The sequence below is a fragment of the Pseudoliparis swirei genome, chromosome 23 (assembly GCF_029220125.1).
Source record: "Pseudoliparis swirei isolate HS2019 ecotype Mariana Trench chromosome 23, NWPU_hadal_v1, whole genome shotgun sequence".
NCBI classification, from domain to species: Eukaryota; Metazoa; Chordata; class Actinopteri; order Perciformes; family Liparidae; genus Pseudoliparis; species Pseudoliparis swirei.
Window position 1 is genome coordinate 4,168,213 of NC_079410.1, and position 19,534 is coordinate 4,187,746.

At 46.1% G+C, this 19,534-nt stretch overlaps 1 protein-coding gene across 1 annotated transcript in view; it reads left to right on the forward strand.

The window, feature by feature from the left end:
• The window catches only part of grin2aa (glutamate receptor, ionotropic, N-methyl D-aspartate 2A, a), a 158,447-nt gene that overhangs the window by 131,975 nt on the left and 6,938 nt on the right, over nt 1-19,534 (forward strand). Inside the window, exons 9-11 of the mRNA XM_056406845.1 lie at nt 8,826-8,986; nt 14,860-14,949; nt 16,324-16,421. Coding sequence (XP_056262820.1) covers nt 8,826-8,986; nt 14,860-14,949; nt 16,324-16,421 — 349 coding nt within the window. The remainder of the gene's footprint in view (nt 1-8,825; nt 8,987-14,859; nt 14,950-16,323; nt 16,422-19,534) is intronic.

Below are 19,534 nucleotides of genomic sequence, written 5' to 3' on the forward strand. Positions count from 1 at the left end.
CGGTGCCCAAAAAGTCTTTGACCTTTGACCCTTGTGACATGTGGCGGTAGGAAGAGGCTCCGCTTGGTATTTAACCCTCGGCCCTGACTCTCAGGTCAGAGCTCACAGGCTCACTCTGATACCTCCCGGCTGGAGCCTGATCTCCCTGGGGAGGTAATACACACACACACACACACACACACACACACACACACACACACACATATATCAACGCGCCTTCACCTTGACCTGATTACGCAACAGCTATGCACAGCGTGCCGTCAGATCCAGTGCGCATGAATATTTATATGTATTTTATGTTTAATGAAACGACTTCACATAAACAATTCAACACGAGACGCACAACAACAATTACTGATAACGACCCGCGAGCGCCGAGTGTGTGTGTGGAGCCGATAGCGCTGCACGGAGCGGCTGGTTGTGGAACGGACACTATGTGGTGGAACCAGTGCACACACACACACACACACACACACACACAGTGGAGCTCGCGATACACACTTCTAAGTGGTTCTTTTGGCAATGAAGAAAAAAGAAAAGGAATCTGCTTTGAGATAAATAGAGAGAGAGAGAGAGAAGGAGAGTGGCCTCTCGACGTTCTCAGAACGATGAAATAAATAGATTATATAACCGGGTGAAGACGGACCGGTGAGGTACAAAGAACCCGCGACCAGTGGAATGTAAATATGAATAATCCAGATTAAAGAAGTAAAAAATATAAATATTTAAGATAAACAACAAAACTATCCAGCAGACTGAAATGTACGTGTGGAAGTTTAGACTCAACTGCTTTCATCAAATGTGGGTTCTCTAGGACCCAGGGGTTCTCAGTAGAACCTCCACCCTGCAGGAGGAACCCTTCTTTCTCTGGGTGACCCACAACACACACACACACACACACACAGTGGAGCTCGCGATACACACTTCTAAGTGGCAGGGTTGGTCTGTTTTCTGGCAATGAAAAAAAAAGAAAAGGAATCTGCTTTGTGATAAATAGAGAGAGAGAGAGAGAGAGAGAAGGAAAGTGGCCAAAGAACCCGCGATGTCAACAGTGGAATGTAAGTATAAATAATCCAGATTAAAAAGGTTAAAAAAAGAAATATTTAAGATAAACAATGAAACTATCCATCAGACTGAAAACGTTTGTTTAGACCAGACATGGGCAAACTACGGCCCGCGGGCCACATCCGGCCCGTTAGGCTTTTTAATCCGGCCCGCCGAACTTGTCCAACTCGCGACTTTGTTTACTTCCGGTGTGCGTTGGCGCGGAAAGAACTCGTCACACGAAACCCTTCACCGTGATTTGTCAATCCGTTTGTCTGTCAAAATTTCTCGAAAAAAACCAACCAATGAACACTCAGTAAATCACAAGGGACCCGCCCACCACACAGGTGAGACTCATTTAGAAACAGCTGCAGTGATTTTGGCGAGCAGCGCGGAGCCTGGAGGGGCTGCAGAGCCACGAGGAGGAACACGCAGCCAGAAGAGAGCCACTTGGACCGGGTAAGAGTCTTTACTACACGTTACGTGTCACGGTGTCCGTCCCGGTGTCCGTAACGTGTGCGCGGTGCTGACTAGTCTTGTATTTTACAGAGAGGATTCACCAGCGCCTGCAGCTCCACCTGCAGCTCCACCTGCCCGGCCAGCAGAGAGGACTGTGACACGATGACATGATGTTATTATAGTGAAGCCATATTGTAAATAGTCAATAGTTGTGTTCTGTTTTCTATTTCTCAACATGTATATAATGTAGAATTTTTTTTTTTTAAATGTACAATACATATTTATTTTTAAAAAAAATGTAATGGTCATTTTTTATTTGCACACACCCCATGAAACTTTATCTGCAATATGAAGTCATTTCTCAGTCCCATCTTTATCATTTTGGTGAATGTGTGACAGACACATCATTTTTACTCAAAAAACGGGAAGACAAAATGTGGTTTTCCTCATTTATTCAATTCAGTTTATTTGTAGAGCCCAATTTCACGAATTACAAATTTGTCTCGGAGTGCTTTACAATCTGTACACAGACATCCCTGACCTTTGACCTCACATCGGATCAGGAACAACTCCCAAATAACCCTTCAGGGGGGAAAAGGGAAGAACCCTTCAGGAGAGAACAGAGGAGGATCCCTCTCCAGGATGGACAGGTGCAAGTACATGTCTCTAGCATTCAATTCAGTTTTCAATTCAGTTTATTTGTATAGCCCAATTTCACAAATTACAAATTTGTCTCGGAGTGCTTTACAATCTGTACACATAGACATCCCTGCCCCAAAACCTCACATCGGACCAGGAAAAACTCCCAAATAACCCTTCAGGGGGAAAAAAAGGGAAGAAACCTGGAGGAGAGCAACAGAGGAGGATCCCTCTCCTAGGATGGACAGATGCAATGTGTACAGAAGGACAGATTTAGAGTTAAAATACATTCAATGAATATGACAGAGTGTATGAATAGTTCATAGTAGGCATATTCCACGATGGAGACCTCCACGATCCATCAGGCAGATGGCGGTGGGAGGAGGAGGGCGGAGTCTCAACAGGACAGTGGCGTAGTCATGAGCAGGAATTACGACCCAGACGATCCATCAGGCAGATAGATTCTCATAGGGTCCGATGACCCCATGAGACGAAAGTCAAAAGGACTTCCGGGAGAAAGCAGAGTTAGTAACGGTGATTGAGAGATGAAAATTCATCCTTAAGGAGAGAAAAAAGGAGATAGGTACTCAGTGCATCCTAAACGTCCCCGCAGCTATAAGCCTATAGCAGCATATCAAGGCTGGACCAGGGCAAACCTGATTCAGCCCTAACTATAAGCTCTGTCAAAGAGGAAGGTCTTAAGTCTACTCTTAAACGAGGTGACTGTGTCTGCCTCCCGGACTGAAATTGGAAGCTGGTTCCATAAAAGAGGAGCTTGATAACCAAAGGCTCTGGCTCCCATTCTACTTTTTAAGACTCTAGGAACTACAAGTAGTCCCGCATTTAGTGAGCGAGCTCTGGGCAATATGGTACGACAAGCTCCTTAAGATATGATGGAGCATCACCAATCAAGGCTTTGTAGGTTAAGAGAAGAATTTTAAAAGTGATTCTTGATTTTACTGGGAGCCAGTGCAGAGCAGCTAGTGCAGGAGTGATGTGATCTCTTTCTTAGTTTTAGTGAGAACACGAGCTGCAGCATTCTGGATCAACTGAGGGACCTAAGAGATTTATTCGAGCAGCCTGCTAATAAGGAGTTGCAGTAATCCAGTCTCGAACCAATTTTTCTGCATCTTTTTGAGACAAGATATGCCTGATTTTTGAAATATTACGTAGATGAAAGAATGCAGTCCTTGAGATTTGCTTTACGTGGGAGTTAAAGGACAAGTCCCGATCAAAGATAACGCCAAGATTCTTTACAGTGGTGTTGGATGCCAGGCAATGCCGACAGAATCCACATCACCAGATAATTGATCTCTGAGGTGCTCAGGGCCGATTAAAATTACTTCGGTTTTGTCTGAGTTTAACATCAAGAAGTTGCAGGTCATCCATGTTTTTATGTCTTTAAGACATGCTTGAATTTTACAGAGTTGGTTGCTCTCCTCTGGTTTTATCGATAAATATAGTTGAGTGTCATCTGCATAACAATGAAAGTTTATGGAGTGTTTCCTGATAATATTGCCCAAAGGAAGCATGTATAAGGTAAATAAAATTGGTCCAAGCACAGAACCTTGTGGAACTCCGTGATTAACGTTGGTGGTTATCGAGGCGCCATCGCTACAAATACAAACTGAGATCGATCTGATAAATAGGATTTAAACCAAATTAGTGCCGTGCCTGAAATGCCAATCGACTGCTCCAGTCTCTGTAACAGGATGTCATGGTCAATGGTGTCGAATGCAGCACTAAGGTCTAACAAGACCAGGACAGAGAGGAGTCCTTATCTGCTGCCATTAAGAGGTCATTTGTAATTTTCACCAGTGCCGTCTCGGTGCTGTGGTGTTTTCTAAATCCTGATTGAAATTTCTCAAATAAACTATTATGATGTAGAAAGTCGCACAACTGATTTGCGACCACTTTCTCAAGGATCTTGGAGAGGAAGGGAGGTTAGAGATCGGTCTGTAGTTAGCCAATACCTCTGGATCCAGAGTGGGCTTCTTCAGGAGAGGTTTAATAACAGCCACCTTGAAGGAGTGTGGTACGGGGCCTGTTAGCAGAGACACATTGATAATATCTAATAGAGAGCCGCCAATTAAAGGCAAAACGTCTTTAAGCAGCCTCGTCGGGATGGGGTCCAAGAGACAGATAGACGTGTTCGAAGTAGAAACCGTTGAAAATAATTGGTCACGCTTGATAGGAGAAAATCCCTCCAAATATACACCAGGGCATACAGCGGTTTCCAAGGCCATTCCACTTGAGGACAGATTGGCACTGGTTATGGGCAAGAGATTATTAATCTTGTCCCTAATAGTTAAAATCTTTTCATTAAAGAAGTTCATAAAGTCATTACCACTAAGGTTTATAGGAATGCTCGGCTCCACAGAGCTGTGACTCTCTGTCAGCCTGGCTACAGTGCTGAAGAGAAACCTGGGGTTGTTTTTATTTTTTTCTATTACTGATGAGTAATAGGCTGCTCTGGCATTACGGAGGGCCTTCTTATATGTTTTAAGACTATCTCGCCAAACTAAGCGGGATTCTTCGAGATTAGTTGAACGCCATATGCTCAAGCTTTCGTGACGTTTGCTTCAGTTTGCGGGTCTGAGGGTTATACCAGGGAGCAAACCTCCTCTTCCTCACTGTCTTCTTCTTCAGAGGGGTTATCGAGTCCAGTGTCATTCTCAGAGAGCCTATGGCACTGTCAACAAGATGATCAATCTGGGACGGACTAAAGTTAGACCAGGAGTCCTCTGTTATATTTAGACGTGGTATCGAATCAAATACAGAAGGAATCGCTTTAAATTTAGCTACAGCACTATCAGTTAGACATCTAGTGTAGAAACTTTTGACTAACGGAGTACACCGTAGTATAAATTCAAAAGTTATGAGGTTGTGGTCTGACAGAAGAGGATTCTGTGGGAAGACGTTCAAATGCTCAATGTCAACGCCATAAGTAAGAACAAGATCAAGCGTGTGGCCAAAGCTGTGAGTGGGTTTCTGTACTCTGACAGAAGCCAATCGAGTCCAACAAGGAGATGAATGCAGCACTAAGGCAATCATTATCAACATCCACATGGATATTAAAATCTCCAACAATAATAACTTTATGGGTTTTAAGAACCAAACTTGATATAAATTCTGAGAATTCAGATATAAACTCTGAATATGGACCTGGTGGCGGTACAGAATCACAAATCGAATTGGCTGTAGTGTTTTCCAGGTTGGATGTGAAAGACTAAGAACAAGGCTTTCAAATGAGGTGTAGTGTAATTTTGGTTGAGGATTAATTAATAGGCTCGATTCAAAGATCGAGCCTACTCCACCTCCTCGACCGGTGCCTCGAGGAATGTGAGTATTAATATGACTTGGAGGAGTCGATTCATTCAGGCAGACATATTCTTCATGGCTCAGCCAGGTTTCAGTTAGGCAACATAAATCAATGTGATTATCTGATATTAAATCATTCAGTAACACAGCTTTAGATGACAGAGATCGAATATTTAGGAGACCACATTTAATAGACCTATTTTGTTGCACTGCTGAAATAATTGTGTTAACTTGTATAAGGTTATTGTGTACGACTCTCTTCTGCTTACTTTTGATTTATTTAATTGAAGTGGCCGTGGACAGACACAGTCTCTACTCTAAAGTCAAGGGTGGGTAACTGCTCGAATGGAAGAGCAGAGAAGGGTGTTAAACTACAACTCTGCTCCCGGTTCCTGATCTGAACCCTGGGTTGTCATAGATTAAGTCCGGTGATCAACTTGGTCATATTCGCAGAAATGAGACGCCAACGTGGGATGAATGCCGCCTCCTCATCAGATCAGGTTTTCCCAGAAAGTCTTCCAGTTGTTCACGTAGCCCACATTATTCGCTGGGCACCACCTCGACAGCCAGCGGTTGAAAGACGACATTCGGCTATACAATTCGTCTGTCTGCAAATTTGGGAGAGGGCCAGAGAAAATTACGGTGTCCGACAACGTCTTGGCATAAGCACACACCGATTCCACATTAATTTTAGTGAGTTCCGAGCGGCGGTCTGGGGCGCTATTACCACCGCGGTATTACAATCTGACTGTATCTCCGCTTATCCTTAGCCAGCAGCTTCAAACAAGACTCACGTCGCCCGCTCTGGCCCCCGGGAGGCACACGACTCTGGTCCGTGGCTTCGCTATTTTCACGTTCCTGCCTATAGAGCTCCCGATAACCAGGGTGTGTTCCTCAGCGGTGTGTCGCTGAGCAGGAAAACTGGTTCAAACGTGAAGTGGTTGGTGCACAGCGGGCTTCTGTGTAGACTTACGACTCCGCGAACAGTTACCCAACCATCCGCTGCACGGTTACCGCGGGCACAGCTAACAGCTGACTGTAGCCGACTACGGGAGAGGGCGGGCTAACTAGCATAGCTGTCTGAGCGCGCGGAGCCGTGCATCTAACCCACTTAGACCTGCCTCCAACCTAGCAAATAAACTACACTTGTTGCATGTATCGTTATCATTAAGGGAGGCAGGGGGATAACTATACATGAGACACACTGAGCAAGAGGGAGCGGGAGGGAGAGAAGAAGAAGTCATGCTCGCTGTTGAGCTGGCAACCAAAGCTTACCGGAAGAGTGAGATGATGCGTTCAGGAGCAGCTGGGAAAATCAGACATTGTATTCAGATATTTCACTGCTTTTGTGAACCTATGACCTTTGGTAAACCAATTTCAAACACCAAAACAGTTCGTCCACATGAGTAAAGGTGTGTTTTCAGAAGAGATATGAATAATTTAAAAAAATAGAACTTAAATTGTGAGCTTTAGGGTCATATTTTCTCGAGTAAAGCGCTGTCAGTCTGTTTGTGACGGGTTCATACACACGCTGCACATCGCCCTCACTTTAAAGACCCCTTTCTAGTTTCTGCTGCAGGCAGGATATTTAATACAGTCTATCTCTCAGGACAATCCGTCCATTATTTTGCGGGGTTTAAAACAATTAGAAATTATTGAGCTTGAGTATTTCGTTGGGTAATTTGTTTTGAATGTTGAAAGTGATTCCATTGATCTCTTTCCAGTAAATGTTGATTACTTTAACTTTGCACCTTAAATTGAAATGTATAAAAAACAGACGCAATCTCCAGGTTTAAAAATTACATTGCGTGTCCAAATGCTCCTGGCCCGGCCCCTCTGTCACATTTTAGAACCGAATGTGGCCCGCGAGTCAAAAAGTTTGCCCAACCCTGGTTTAGACTCAACTGCTTTCCTCAACCCGGGGTTCTCTAGGACCCAGGGGTCCCCAGTAGAACCTCCGCCCTGCAGGAGGAACCCTTCTTTCTCTGGGTGACCCACCACCCACAACACACACACACACACACTCTTCTTCTTTGGCTCTCTTCGAAGGCGGTCGCTTTTTCTCTCCCTCTCCTCCCCATGACCTTCCCTTCCCTGCTTGGCTTCTCTCGTCATGTTTTGTCTTGTTTTATACTTGAGAGACTCTCCTCATCGCTCTTCGAACTAAAAACCATGGACCGATCAACTGATCATCTGATCAACTGGTCTCTCAACGCACTGACACCGCTCGACGAGAAGCTTGGGTTGGGGAACCTGCCCGTCCTGCCGGGACATTGCAGCTGGTTACACGATGGACGGTCGTGTGCCTAGCAGCCTTCCGTGGAGGACGATGACATCTACCTATTCGGAACTATGATTACAGGATTTCTGCTGTTTGGATTTGCTGCCCTGGTTTATCGGAAAATTAAGGAAACGGTGACAGCCGTTAAAAGCCCCTAAGGCTGCCCGACGAAATTGGATCGATTTGAAAATGGGAGGAAAGTGGTGGAATAGCAGGTGCAAATTGGATGTAGCTGCTGGCAGACCAAACAATCCCAATCTTATCTGCTGCCCTCAACCAGAACGGTGCCTTGGCCAAGGGAACAACAACTCCTGAAGATCGCTGAAGTGAGAACCTCTCATTCCTTCCCCTATCCACAGACACCTGTGGTTGTTTTCCCAGGACCTTTCAAGGCTATCTCCATGGCAACGACCATCTTGCGGACTGAGAACTCTGTCTGTTGTGGCCTGGGAGGACGACATACCAGAACACGCACACACGAACTTTCAATAATACTGATTGCATTCACTACCCCTCCCCCATCCCACGCCGCCTGCTTTTCACCCCAGTGGGACCGGACGGGCTGTGGCTAGCGCTGTGTTGGCGCCGGACCGGCTGGCTGCTTGTCGGTGCTGGTTACCTTCTGCCCCAATGGATGGGCTTAGATCACCCAGTTGTTGGATTACCTCCTCCCCTTCCTACCAAGTCATGTCTAAAATGTATGTGCTTATGTGCTAAGGTGTTTTTTTCCTGCTCCCACACTGTACCCCTCTCGGGGCATAGTCGGGGCGTTGGTGTTTTTTCTCGCCTTCTTCCCTCATGTTATGCTGTAATCTTTCATCCACCCTTTCTTGTAATTTCGATGCTTTTGTACCTGTACTCTGGCAAACGACAAATAAATATATCAATCAATCATCAATCACACATATTGGCTAGATGAAGCTTGATGATGCTTTATTTTTTTGTACTTTTCTTTCCGAGGATTATGTAATCGCCGTGAATTCTACTCGTTTCATTCTGCCGCTCAGACTGCAGCCAATCACGCGGCGGTATTTAAGCGCTGCGCCTTTAATTTGCTCTCCGTCCTTCCTCCTCTTCCCAGTTTCAGAACCCGTACGAGTACTCGCCGCCGTTCCGCTTCGGGACGGTTCCCAACGGATCCACGGAGAGGAACATCCGGAAGAACTACCCGGCTATGCACCAGTACATGGTAAAATATCACCAAACCGGAGTCCAGGACGCACTGGTCAGCCTCAAAACGGGGTAAGGGACCCGACCCGGGTCAGACACTGTGTGTGTGTGTGTCGTCCACAGATAGACATGTGTGTGGTCCCGTGTGTGTGTTTCTGTGTGTGTAGAACCGGCCTCCAGCCGGTGTTGGTGTGTTATGGAAGTACATCGACAGCAAAGAAACAAGACACAGATTTGAGAGAGCACAAAAAACTAAAAGTGAGCGCTGCTCCGTCTGCAAGTCGTGCGTCGAGGCCGACTTGGTAAGAGCGGGATAACATTTATTAATAAACCCTAAACATTTATTAATAAACCCTAAACATTTATTAATGAACCATAAACATTTATTAATGAACCGTAAATATTTATTAATAAACCCTAAACATTTATTAATAAACCCTAAACATTTATTAATGAACCATAAACATTTATTAATGAACCGTAAACATTTATTAATTAACCCTAAACATTTATTAATGAACCCCAAACATTTATTAATGAACCCCAAACATTTATTAATACACTTTAAACATTTATTAATGAACCGTAAACATTTATTAATAAACCCTAAACATTTATTAATGAACCCTAAACATTAATTACTTTAAACACCCTAAAAATAACAAAATATATCAATTTTAATCCGTTACAGTAATTGTCAGTGACTAATTAAAGGAGCTCGACTCGTTTTATTTACAGCACATTTTATTATTTTTGTGTAATTCTGAATTTGAAAATTGCGACATTTTGACAAATTGGTATGAATAAACAGGCAGGAAGAAAGAATATAAAGAGCAAATCCTCCCTCCTCCCTCTTTCCCTCTCTCCTCCCTCCTTTACTATCTCCCTCCTCTCCTCCCTCCTCCCTCTCTCCCTCTTCTCCTCACTCTCCTCCCTCCCTTATCCTCCATCTCTCCCTCCTCTTTCCTCCCTCTCTCCCTCCTCTCCTCCCTTCTTCTCTCCCTTTCTCCCTGTCCTCTCTCTCTCTCTCCTCCACTCCTCCCTTCTTCTCTCCCTTTCTCCCTCTCCTCTCCCTCCTCCCTCTACCCCTCTCTCTCCCTCCTCTCCTCCTTTCTTCTCTCCCTTTCTCCCTCTCCTCCCCCTCTCTCTCTCTCTCCTCCCTCTCCTTCTCTCCCTCTCTCCTCCCTCTCCTCTCCTCCCTCTCCTCCCTCTCTCCTTCTCTCCCTCTCCTGGCTGAGATCAACCAAAATGTCGCCCTCAATAATTGGATTTCTAGTTTAGCTTTTTTTAGCGACTGTCTTATTTATTTGTTCTTAAATATTTGCAGACACACGTGACCTCTTGCGTGACCTCTTGCGTGACCTCTTGCGTGACCTCCTGTGTGACCTCTTGCCATCTGAAGCTGTCCCACAATGCATTGCACCGGTGCACTGCTCCCTCAGATCTTATTCGGCTCTTACGAACGTGGCCTGTGCTCTCTCAAATGTTGACTTGCAGGCTGAGTAGCGCCGAGACTGTTGTTGTTGTTGTTGTTGTGATCCTTTCGATCTTTTGCCCGTTGATATACTTCCATAATAGATCCGTGTGAGAGAGGAAGGAGGGGGGAGGAGGGAGGGGGGAACCATTTGAGGTTGAATGTATAGAAAGTCGAGGTCGTACCATCACATGGGAATAAGAGGGGGGGGGGGGGGCAACCCGCCTGCATTGGAGGACATGGAAGGAAGTTTGGAGGACAGGAGGAAAAGAGACTAAAGAAGAAGAAGAAGAAGAAAGTAGCCATGGGGTGAAAAAGGGAGAGCAACGGAAGAAGAGAAAGAAGGACAAATTGAGGTTAAGAGGAGAGGAAGGGGTAAGAAAGGTGGGGGGGGGCATCAGGAATGGAGAGATGGTGAAGGAAAAGTGGCGGAAAGAACCCGTAAAGGACAAGAGGTTGATGAGGTGATGAGCACACTGTTCCTGATTGGTTAACGACTACGGGGTGGGATCCAATCAGATCCTCAGCTTGAAGGACGGGCAGAGAGAGAGGAGAGAGAGAGAGGAAAGAGAGAGAGAAATTAAAGAGTTGACAGGCAGCAGACATGAGGATGTGGTTCTTGGTTCTTGGTGTGTGTTTCAGATCATTCGTTCTCATCCGTAAGTCAAAAGTAAACGAGATGTAAACATGTAAACACATAAACATGTAAACATGTACACGCGTAAACGCGGTTAAACCACAGTATTAACATACAGCACAGAGGTAAACACACACACACACACACATTCACACACACAGTCACACACTCTCACACACACACATGCACCTTGCTAAACTATTATGAACTGCACACAAGCAAACTTCTAAGAAATAAACACACACACACACTGGGCGAGCTGCAGGTGTGTGTAGCCTCTAATACTGCAGGTGTGTGTGTAGCCTCTACCTCTGTGTGTGTGTGTGTGTAGCCTCTACCTGTGTGTGTGTGTGTGTAGCCTCTACCTCTGTGTGTGTGTGTAGCCTCTACCTGTGTGTGTGTGTGTGTAGCCTCTACCTGTGTGTGTGTGTGTAGCCTCTACCTCTGTGTGTGTGTGGCCTCTACCTCTGTGTGTGTGTGTGTGTGTGTGTGTGTGTGTGTGTGGCCTCTACCTCTGTGTGTGTGTGTGTGTGTGTGGCCTCTACCTCTGTGTGTGTGTGTAGCCTCTACCTCTGTGTGTGTGTGTGTGTAGCCTCTACCTCTGTGTGTGTGTGTGTGTAGCCTCTACCTCTGTGTGTGTGTGTGTGTAGCCTCTACCTGTGTGTGTGTGTGTGTAGCCCCACCTGTGTGTGTGTGTGTGTAGCCTCCACCTCTGTGTGTGTGTGTGTGTGTGTGTGTGTGTGTGTGTAGCCTCTACCTCTGTGTGTGTGTGTAGCCTCTACCTCTGTGTGTGTGTGGCCTCTACCTCTGTGTGTGTGTGTGTGTGTGTGTGGCCTCTACCTCTGTGTGTGTGTGTGTGTGTGGCCTCTACCTCTGTGTGTGTGTGTGTGTGTGTGTGTAGCCTCTACCTCTGTGTGTGTGTGTGTGTGTGTAGCCTCTACCTCTGTGTGTGTGTGTGTGTGTGTGTAGCCTCTACCCTGTGTGTGTGTGTGTGTGTAGCCCCACCTGTGTGTGTGTGTGTGTGTGTACCTCTGTGTGTGTGTGGCCTCTACCTCTGTGTGTGTGTGTGTGTGTGTGGCCTCTACCTCTGTGTGTGTGTGTGTGTGGCCTCTACCTCTGTGTGTGTGTGTGTGTGTGTGTGTAGCCTCTACCTCTGTGTGTGTGTGTGTGGCCTCTACCTCTGTGTGTGTGTGTGTGTGTGTGTGTGTGTGTAGCCTCTACCTCTGTGTGTGTGTGTGTGGCCTCTACCTCTGTGTGTGTGTGTGTGGCCTCTACCTGTGTGTGTGTGTGGCCTCTACCTCTGTGTGTGTGTGTGTGTGTAGCCTCTACCCTGTGTGTGTGTGTGTGTGTGGCCTCTACCTCTGTGTGTGTGTGTGTGGCCTCTACCTCTGTGTGTGTGTGTGTGTGTGTGTGGCCTCTACCTCTGTGTGTGTGTGTGTGTGTGTGTGTGTGTGTGTAGCCTCTACCTCTGTGTGTGTGTGTGTGGCCTCTACCTCTGTGTGTGTGTGTGTGTGGCCTCTACCTCTGTGTGTGTGTGTGGCCTCTACCTCTGTGTGTGTGTGTGTGTAGCCTCTACCTCTGTGTGTGTGTGGCCTCTACCTCTGTGTGTGTGTGGCCTCTACCTCTGTGTGTGTGTGTGTGTGGCCTCTACCTCTGTGTGTGTGTGGCCTCTACCTCTGTGTGTGTGCGTGTGGCCTCTACCTCTGTGTGTGTGTGTGTGTAGCCTCTACCTCTGTGTGTGTGTGTGTGGCCTCTACCTCTGTGTGTGTGTGTGTGGCCTCTACCTCTGTGTGTGTGTGTGGCCTCTACCTCTGTGTGTGTGTGTGTGTAGCCTCTACCTCTGTGTGTGTGTGTGTGGCCTCTACCTCTGTGTGTGTGTGTGTGGCCTCTACCTCTGTGTGTGTGTGTGTGGCCTCTACCTCTGTGTGTGTGGGTGTGGCCTCTACCTCTGTGTGTGTGTGGCCTCTACCTCTGTGTGTGTGTGTGTGTGGCCTCTACCTCTGTGTGTGTGTGTGTGGCCTCTACCTCTGTGTGTGTGTGTGTGTAGCCTCTACCTCTGTGTGTGTGTGTGTGGCCTCTACCTCTGTGTGTGTGTGTGTGTAGCCTTTACCTCTGTGTGTGTGGGTGTGGCCTCTACCTCTGTGTGTGTGTGTGTAGCCTCTACCTCTGTGTGTGTGTGTGTGTAGCCTCTACCTCTGTGTGTGTGTGTGTGTGTGTGTGTGTGTGTGTAGCCTCTACCTCTGTGTGTGTGTGTGTGGCCTCTACCTCTGTGTGTGTGCGTGTGGCCTCTACCTCTGTGTGTGTGTGTGTGGCCTCTACCTCTGTGTGTGTGTGTGTGGCCTCTACCTCCTCGCCGATGGTTCCATTCCGTGGCAGTAGCCGATGAGCAGCGTGGTCACATGACGCTCTGATGTCCTTCCCGCCTCTCGGCCTCCAGCTGTGTCTCATCGTCTCGTCTCACATCTGCATGTTGAATTATTTTTGTCTTTAAGGGGTTTGAAAATAATGTGAACGCAAACTTCCCACGCTGGTTTCCTTGGCGATGAATAACGCCTTCACATCGTGACCTTCAGGATGTTTTGATGTGAATCCACATGTTTTCTTTTGGGGGGGGGGGGGGGCACGAGTCACACTTAGCCGTCGATCACATGCAACGGTTGTCGAGATGTCGGCAAGGTGTGACGGATTGTGATCCCTCCTCGAGCCGTCTACACACACACACACAAATCCATGCGTACACAATCGCCTTCATACCCAACGCACACGAGAGAACCAACGTGGCGCGGTTCCCTCCATCTTTGGACACGCGGCCGGCGTGGGGGCGGAGCCTGTGCCGGGTTAAGCTAATTACGCGGCTAAACTATCGGCCGCGAGCCGCCGTCAGAGGGCCGGTCTGACATTCAGGAAAGGCCAGACACTCAGCCATTAGCAGGACTCTGTTAGTGTGTGTGTGTGTGTGTGTGTGTGTGTGTGTGTGTGTGTGTGTGTGTGTGTGTGAGTGAGTGTGTGTTTATGTGTGTGTGTGAGTGTGTGTGTGTGTGTGTGTGTGTGTGTGAGTGTGTGTGTGTGTGTGTGTGTGTGTGTGAGTGTGTGAGTGTGTGAGGTGTGTGTGTGTGTGTGTTTGTATGTGAGTGTGTGTGAGAGTGTGTATGTATGTATGTGGTGTGTGTGTGTGTGTATGTGTGTATGTGTGTGTGTGTGTGTGTGTGTATGTGTGTGTGTGTATATGTGTGTGTGTGTGTGTGTGTATGTGTGTGGTGTGTGTGTGTGTGTGTGTGTGTGTGTATGTGTGTGTGTGTGTGTGCCCGTGAGTGTATGTGTGTGAGTGTGTGTGTGAGTGTGTGTGTGTGTGTGTGTGTATATGTGTGTGTGTGTATGTGTGTGTGTGTGTATGTGTGTGTGTGTGTGTGTGTGTGTGTGTGTGTGTATGTGTGTGTGTGTGTGTGTGTGTGTGTGTGTGTGTGTGTGTGTGTGTGTATGTGTGTGTGTGTGTGTGTGTGTGTGTGTGTGTGTGTGTGTGTATGTGTGTGAGTGTGTGTGTGTATGTGTACACAAGGGCAGAAATAGAAAGAGAGTGTAAACATCTCTCATCAAGGTGTGTTCCGGCACGGCGCCGCCGTGTCCTCCGTCCCATGATGCAACACTTCAGAATCGATCCGCACACAACAAGCGTTCTGAAAAAGAATAAGCCGTCCCTCCGCTTCCCGTCTCCTCCCGTTCGCTCCTCCCTCTCTCTCTCTTTTTTTGATTACCATTGAACGCCACCCCTCCCTTCTGTCTTTGTTTCCTTCTGTCTCTTTCCTCTGTTCTTTTTGTGATCTCATCCTTTTGCAGGAAGCTGGACGCCTTCATCTACGACGCCGCCGTCCTGAACTACGCGGCCGGCCGGGACGAGGGCTGTAAGCTGGTGACCATCGGCAGCGGGTAACCGACGCGCCGCCATCTTGTATTATTTGATCTGTCTTCACGTCGCCGTGCCAACCGTCGCGCGATGGGTTTGTCGAAGCTACGTGGATTATATGACGTTGCTGTTTTTCTTTGAGCTACAAGTAAAATTGAAAAGTAAAAACAACAAAAAAGTGCAACATTTTTTGGGAAAATCCACTTTAATTGCTTTCTTGCCGAGCGCCGGAGGAGGAGAGCTCCGCCCTGTGGGAGCAGTAAGTATGAAGCGGCCAGCAGCGGGAGGCTAACTTAGCTTAGCACAAAGACTGAGCAGGGGGGGGGGGGGGCTAGCCCGCCTCTCTCTGTCCAAAAGGTAACAAACAGTGTTTTACTAGCTCCTTCAAAATAAGTCTAATCACATCAACCAGCGTTTTATTGGCTCAACTCCTCCTCTAGTGGAGACTCCAGGAAGTTTCTGGTCCTGGAACAAAAAGTAAAAAAAAAATGTGTGACTAGCTCCTCTAAAATATCTCTCTCTCTATATATATATATATAAATACACAACATTTATATTAGCATTCAGCCTGTATCGGAAGACAATATTTTCCATAATCACGTAGATATCTTTAGCGAATGAAATAAACATTTAAATACGATATGATTATTCCAATCAGATTGTTATAAATAATACTAATTATAGATTTCCTTGCAGAGGATATCTCATAATAATGACTTATCTCATAATTTCGACTTTCTCTCACATATTTATTTTTTTTAGTGGCGGAAATGGGCTTCCATATAAATACCATATGATATTTATAAATATTACTAATTATAGATTTCTTTGCAGAGGATAAACCCGTTCATCATCAATTTAACCCTCCAAAATAAAAGTCAAATCAACCAAACCGGCGTTTCATTGGCTCAGCTGTCGGCCAGCGTGGATGTGTTCTTCGGGTCCGTCTTTAAAACGCTCGCCCGGCGCCCGCCTGTGCGTTTGAACTCCTCCGTTGGTTTTCTCGCCGCCGGTTCCTCCCCTCCACACTGCAGAGAGATCTATTTATAGAGCAGTCGGACACTGTGAATGCTTTGGGAAGAGACCTCTTCAGGCCAGTGTGGAGCCGGAGGGACGATGGGAGGCGGCCGACGGCGTTCCAATGGACACGCGCGGCGCCAACGCCGTGAGAGCGACCCGGAAACCACACGACTCTAAGAAATCACTTTCACGTCCGACAATCAGACAAACACACACGAGGCATACCGCAGCATCGCGGGGCGGCCAGAACGCGGCGCTCAAAGGGTAAAATACGTCGTCTTCTGTGTGCGTGCATGTGTGTGTGTGTGTGTGTGTTTTGTGTGTGTGTGTGCGTGTGTGTGTGTGCGCGCGTGTGTGTGTGTGTGCTTGCGGCTCAGGTACATCTTCGCCACCACCGGCTACGGCATCGCCCTCCAGAAGGGATCCTACTGGAAACGCGAGGTGGACCTGGCCATCCTCGCCATCATCGGAGACGGTGAGAGACACACACACACACACACACACACACACACACGCATCTCGACAGCACAAAGGGAAAGCAGGTCAGTATAAATAGTCCTTTGGTGTTATTTTGGAGACCAAAGGACGCTCTAAACAGAGGGCATGAGTGGGTAAGTTATTCTAATGTATTCCTCTCCGCAGCACTGTGTGTGTGTGTGTGTGTGCGTGTATGTGTGTGTGTGTGTGTGTGTGTGTGTATGTGTGTGCGTGTGTGTGTGTGTGTGTGTGTGTGTGTGTGTGTGTGTGAGCATTACTGCGGAGCTTCACCCCATTCCTTTGTTACAGTAGCTTTAGAAGTTCTAATATAAACACTTTTCCCAGCGCAGAGAGTGAGACGAGGTAGAGAGAGAGAGAGAGAGAGAGGTAGAGAGAGAGAGAGAGAGAGAGAGAGAGAGAGAGAGGAGAGAGAGGAGAGAGAGAGAGAGGGAGGGAGAGAGAGAGGGAGGAGAGAGAGAGAGAGAGAGAGAGAGAGAGAGAGAGAGACAGAGAGAAAGAGAAAGACAGAGAGAGAGACAGAGAGAGAGAGAGAGAGACAGAGAGAGAGACAGAGCGAGAGAGAGAGAGCTGATAGATGGCAGTGCCTCGGTGCCTCGGCAGGCGGTGCTTGATCAGGGAGACACGATGTGGGCGGAGAGCGTACAGACGGAGAGAAGATGTGTTCAGGGAGGAGTGGAGGAAGAGAGGAGGAGGAGAGGACGGAGGTGAAGAACAAACAGCCCGTCTGGAGACACCGTCGGGGTCTTTTCGGGGTTAAACTCACCTTTTTTTTTTCGGCAAAATGTTCCAAAAAATAGGAAATACTGCAGCGAGTCCCGACTGGAGGAGGAAGAGTGTTTATTATTTATCATTTTATACTTTTATACAAATACATCCACCTGAAGCTCCTCCAGCAGACGCTTTATGAGTTATTAGAGAACGACTTTAATCACGTGCATGGAGCTGCATGTCTGTCTGACGCTCTCGATGTTGAATGAATTAAAAGAAGAGACCAAGTGTTTTTAATCTCAATATTTGAGTGTATCCTGTATAAAAAGCGTCGCCGTGGCAACATGTATAGTTTTTTATTTGGGATCCCAAAAGGTCCAACGATGTCTCGGTGAGTCTGTAGCTGAACACCGCCGGGATGTTTGTCTCTCTCGGTTATCCCCCCCCCCCCCCCGATTGACACAGATTGGATTAGCCATTCGCCAAATGTCACAGGGGGGGGGGGGGGGGACACACAGAGTGAGGGATGAGGGAAGATAAGGTCTTTGTTGCTTTCTACCTGCTTTCTTTCATTAACTCTGGAGAAACTATCTGTCAGGCCTCATGGGGGGGGGGGGGGGGTGATGCCCATAGAAATGTATTTTAAACTCCAACCCACGACAAAGAAATGTATATTTATATATATATATATATGTATTTATATACATACACTACCGTTCAAAAGTTTGGGGTCACTTAGAAATGTCTTTATTCTTCAAAGAAAAGCACTGTTTTTTCAATAAAGATAACATTAATCAGAAATACACACTATACATTGTTAATGTGGTAAATGACTATTCTAGGTGGAAGTGTCTGGTTTCTAATGAAATATCTCCAGAGGTGTATAGAGGCCCATTTCCATCAACTATCACTCCAGTGTTCTAATGGTACATTGTGTTTGCTAATCGCCTTAGAAGACTAATGTCTGATTAGAAAACCCTGGTGCAATTATGTTAGCACAGCTGAAAACAGTTATGCTGGTATAAGCTATACAACTGGCCTTCCTTTGAGCTTGAAGTTTGAAGAACAAAATTAATACTTCAAATATTAATCATTATTTCTAACCTTGTCAATGTCTTGACTATATTTTCTATTCAATTTGCAATTCATTTGATAAATAAAAGTGAGTTTTCATGGAAGACACAAAATTGTCTGGATGACCCCAAACTTTTGAACGGTAGTGTATATATTAGGGCTGTCAGCGTTTACGCGTTCATCTATGCGATTAATTTGGCCGCGTTAACGCACTAAAATATTTTAACGCAATTAACGCAACTTTGTTTACTTCTGGTGTTCGTTGAAGTTTTTTCACTCCCCTGAATTTCAAACCGCGGCAGTGCGGTTTGACACTGTTTCCGTTTTTAAAACAATTATTTCTCCGCGAAAATAAGGAGCATAAATCAGTTTAACTCGTGGATGAATCAGTCGGGTTTCCTCCTGCTCCTCCTTCCTCCCGTCTCCCCCTCTGATACACAGAGGAACGAAGGGCGACGTGTCGGGGGACGCGGCGCGGAAAGAACTCGTCACACGAAACCTTCACCGTGATTGGTCAATCCGTTTGTCTGTCAACATTTAGCGAAAAAACAACCAATGAACACTCAGTAAATCACAAAGGACCTCCCACCTCACAGGTGATTCTCATTAGCAGCCTGTCAGTCAGAGAACCAGAGAACACGGTGCGAGGACAAATGTGCCTCATTGAATAGAGCTGAGATTGTTCTGGAATGTTTGATGTATAACACGTGGGTATGTGTCATATGCAAACGCCTTTAAAAGGTGAATTTACATTTTTTTGTCAAATGGAGAACATGCCCCCAGCCTCCAGAGGGTTAACGTGACATATTTGAATGTCAGTCAGTTACCAAGGCCACTGGTTCTGCTGCTGTTCAATGTTAAAGATGACAGGACCAATGGGGTCTCAAATCTACTTCTTTTTTTTACTAATCTGGGTGTTTCACTGAAGAAACAATTTATCATCCACAATATTAAATACCTCACTTTATATGTAGGAGCCTCTTTGAAAACACAGCTCTGTGTGAAGTTTTGTCTTTAAAAAGAAGAAAAACAACTTTTAATCGCGATGAATGAATTTCAAAATATGCGATTAATTAGTTACTTTTTTTTAAGCGATTGACAGCCCTAGTATATATATATATATATATATGTATTTATATATATATATATACACATAAAATATATAACATTTTACATTCAGCCTGTATCTTATCACCCAAAAGGAGACATTATTTGCTCCACATATCTTTTTTGAAAAACTAATAAAATATATACATTTAAATAGGAGTATTTTACTTCCGATTTTCTAGGTACTCTATTATATTTAAT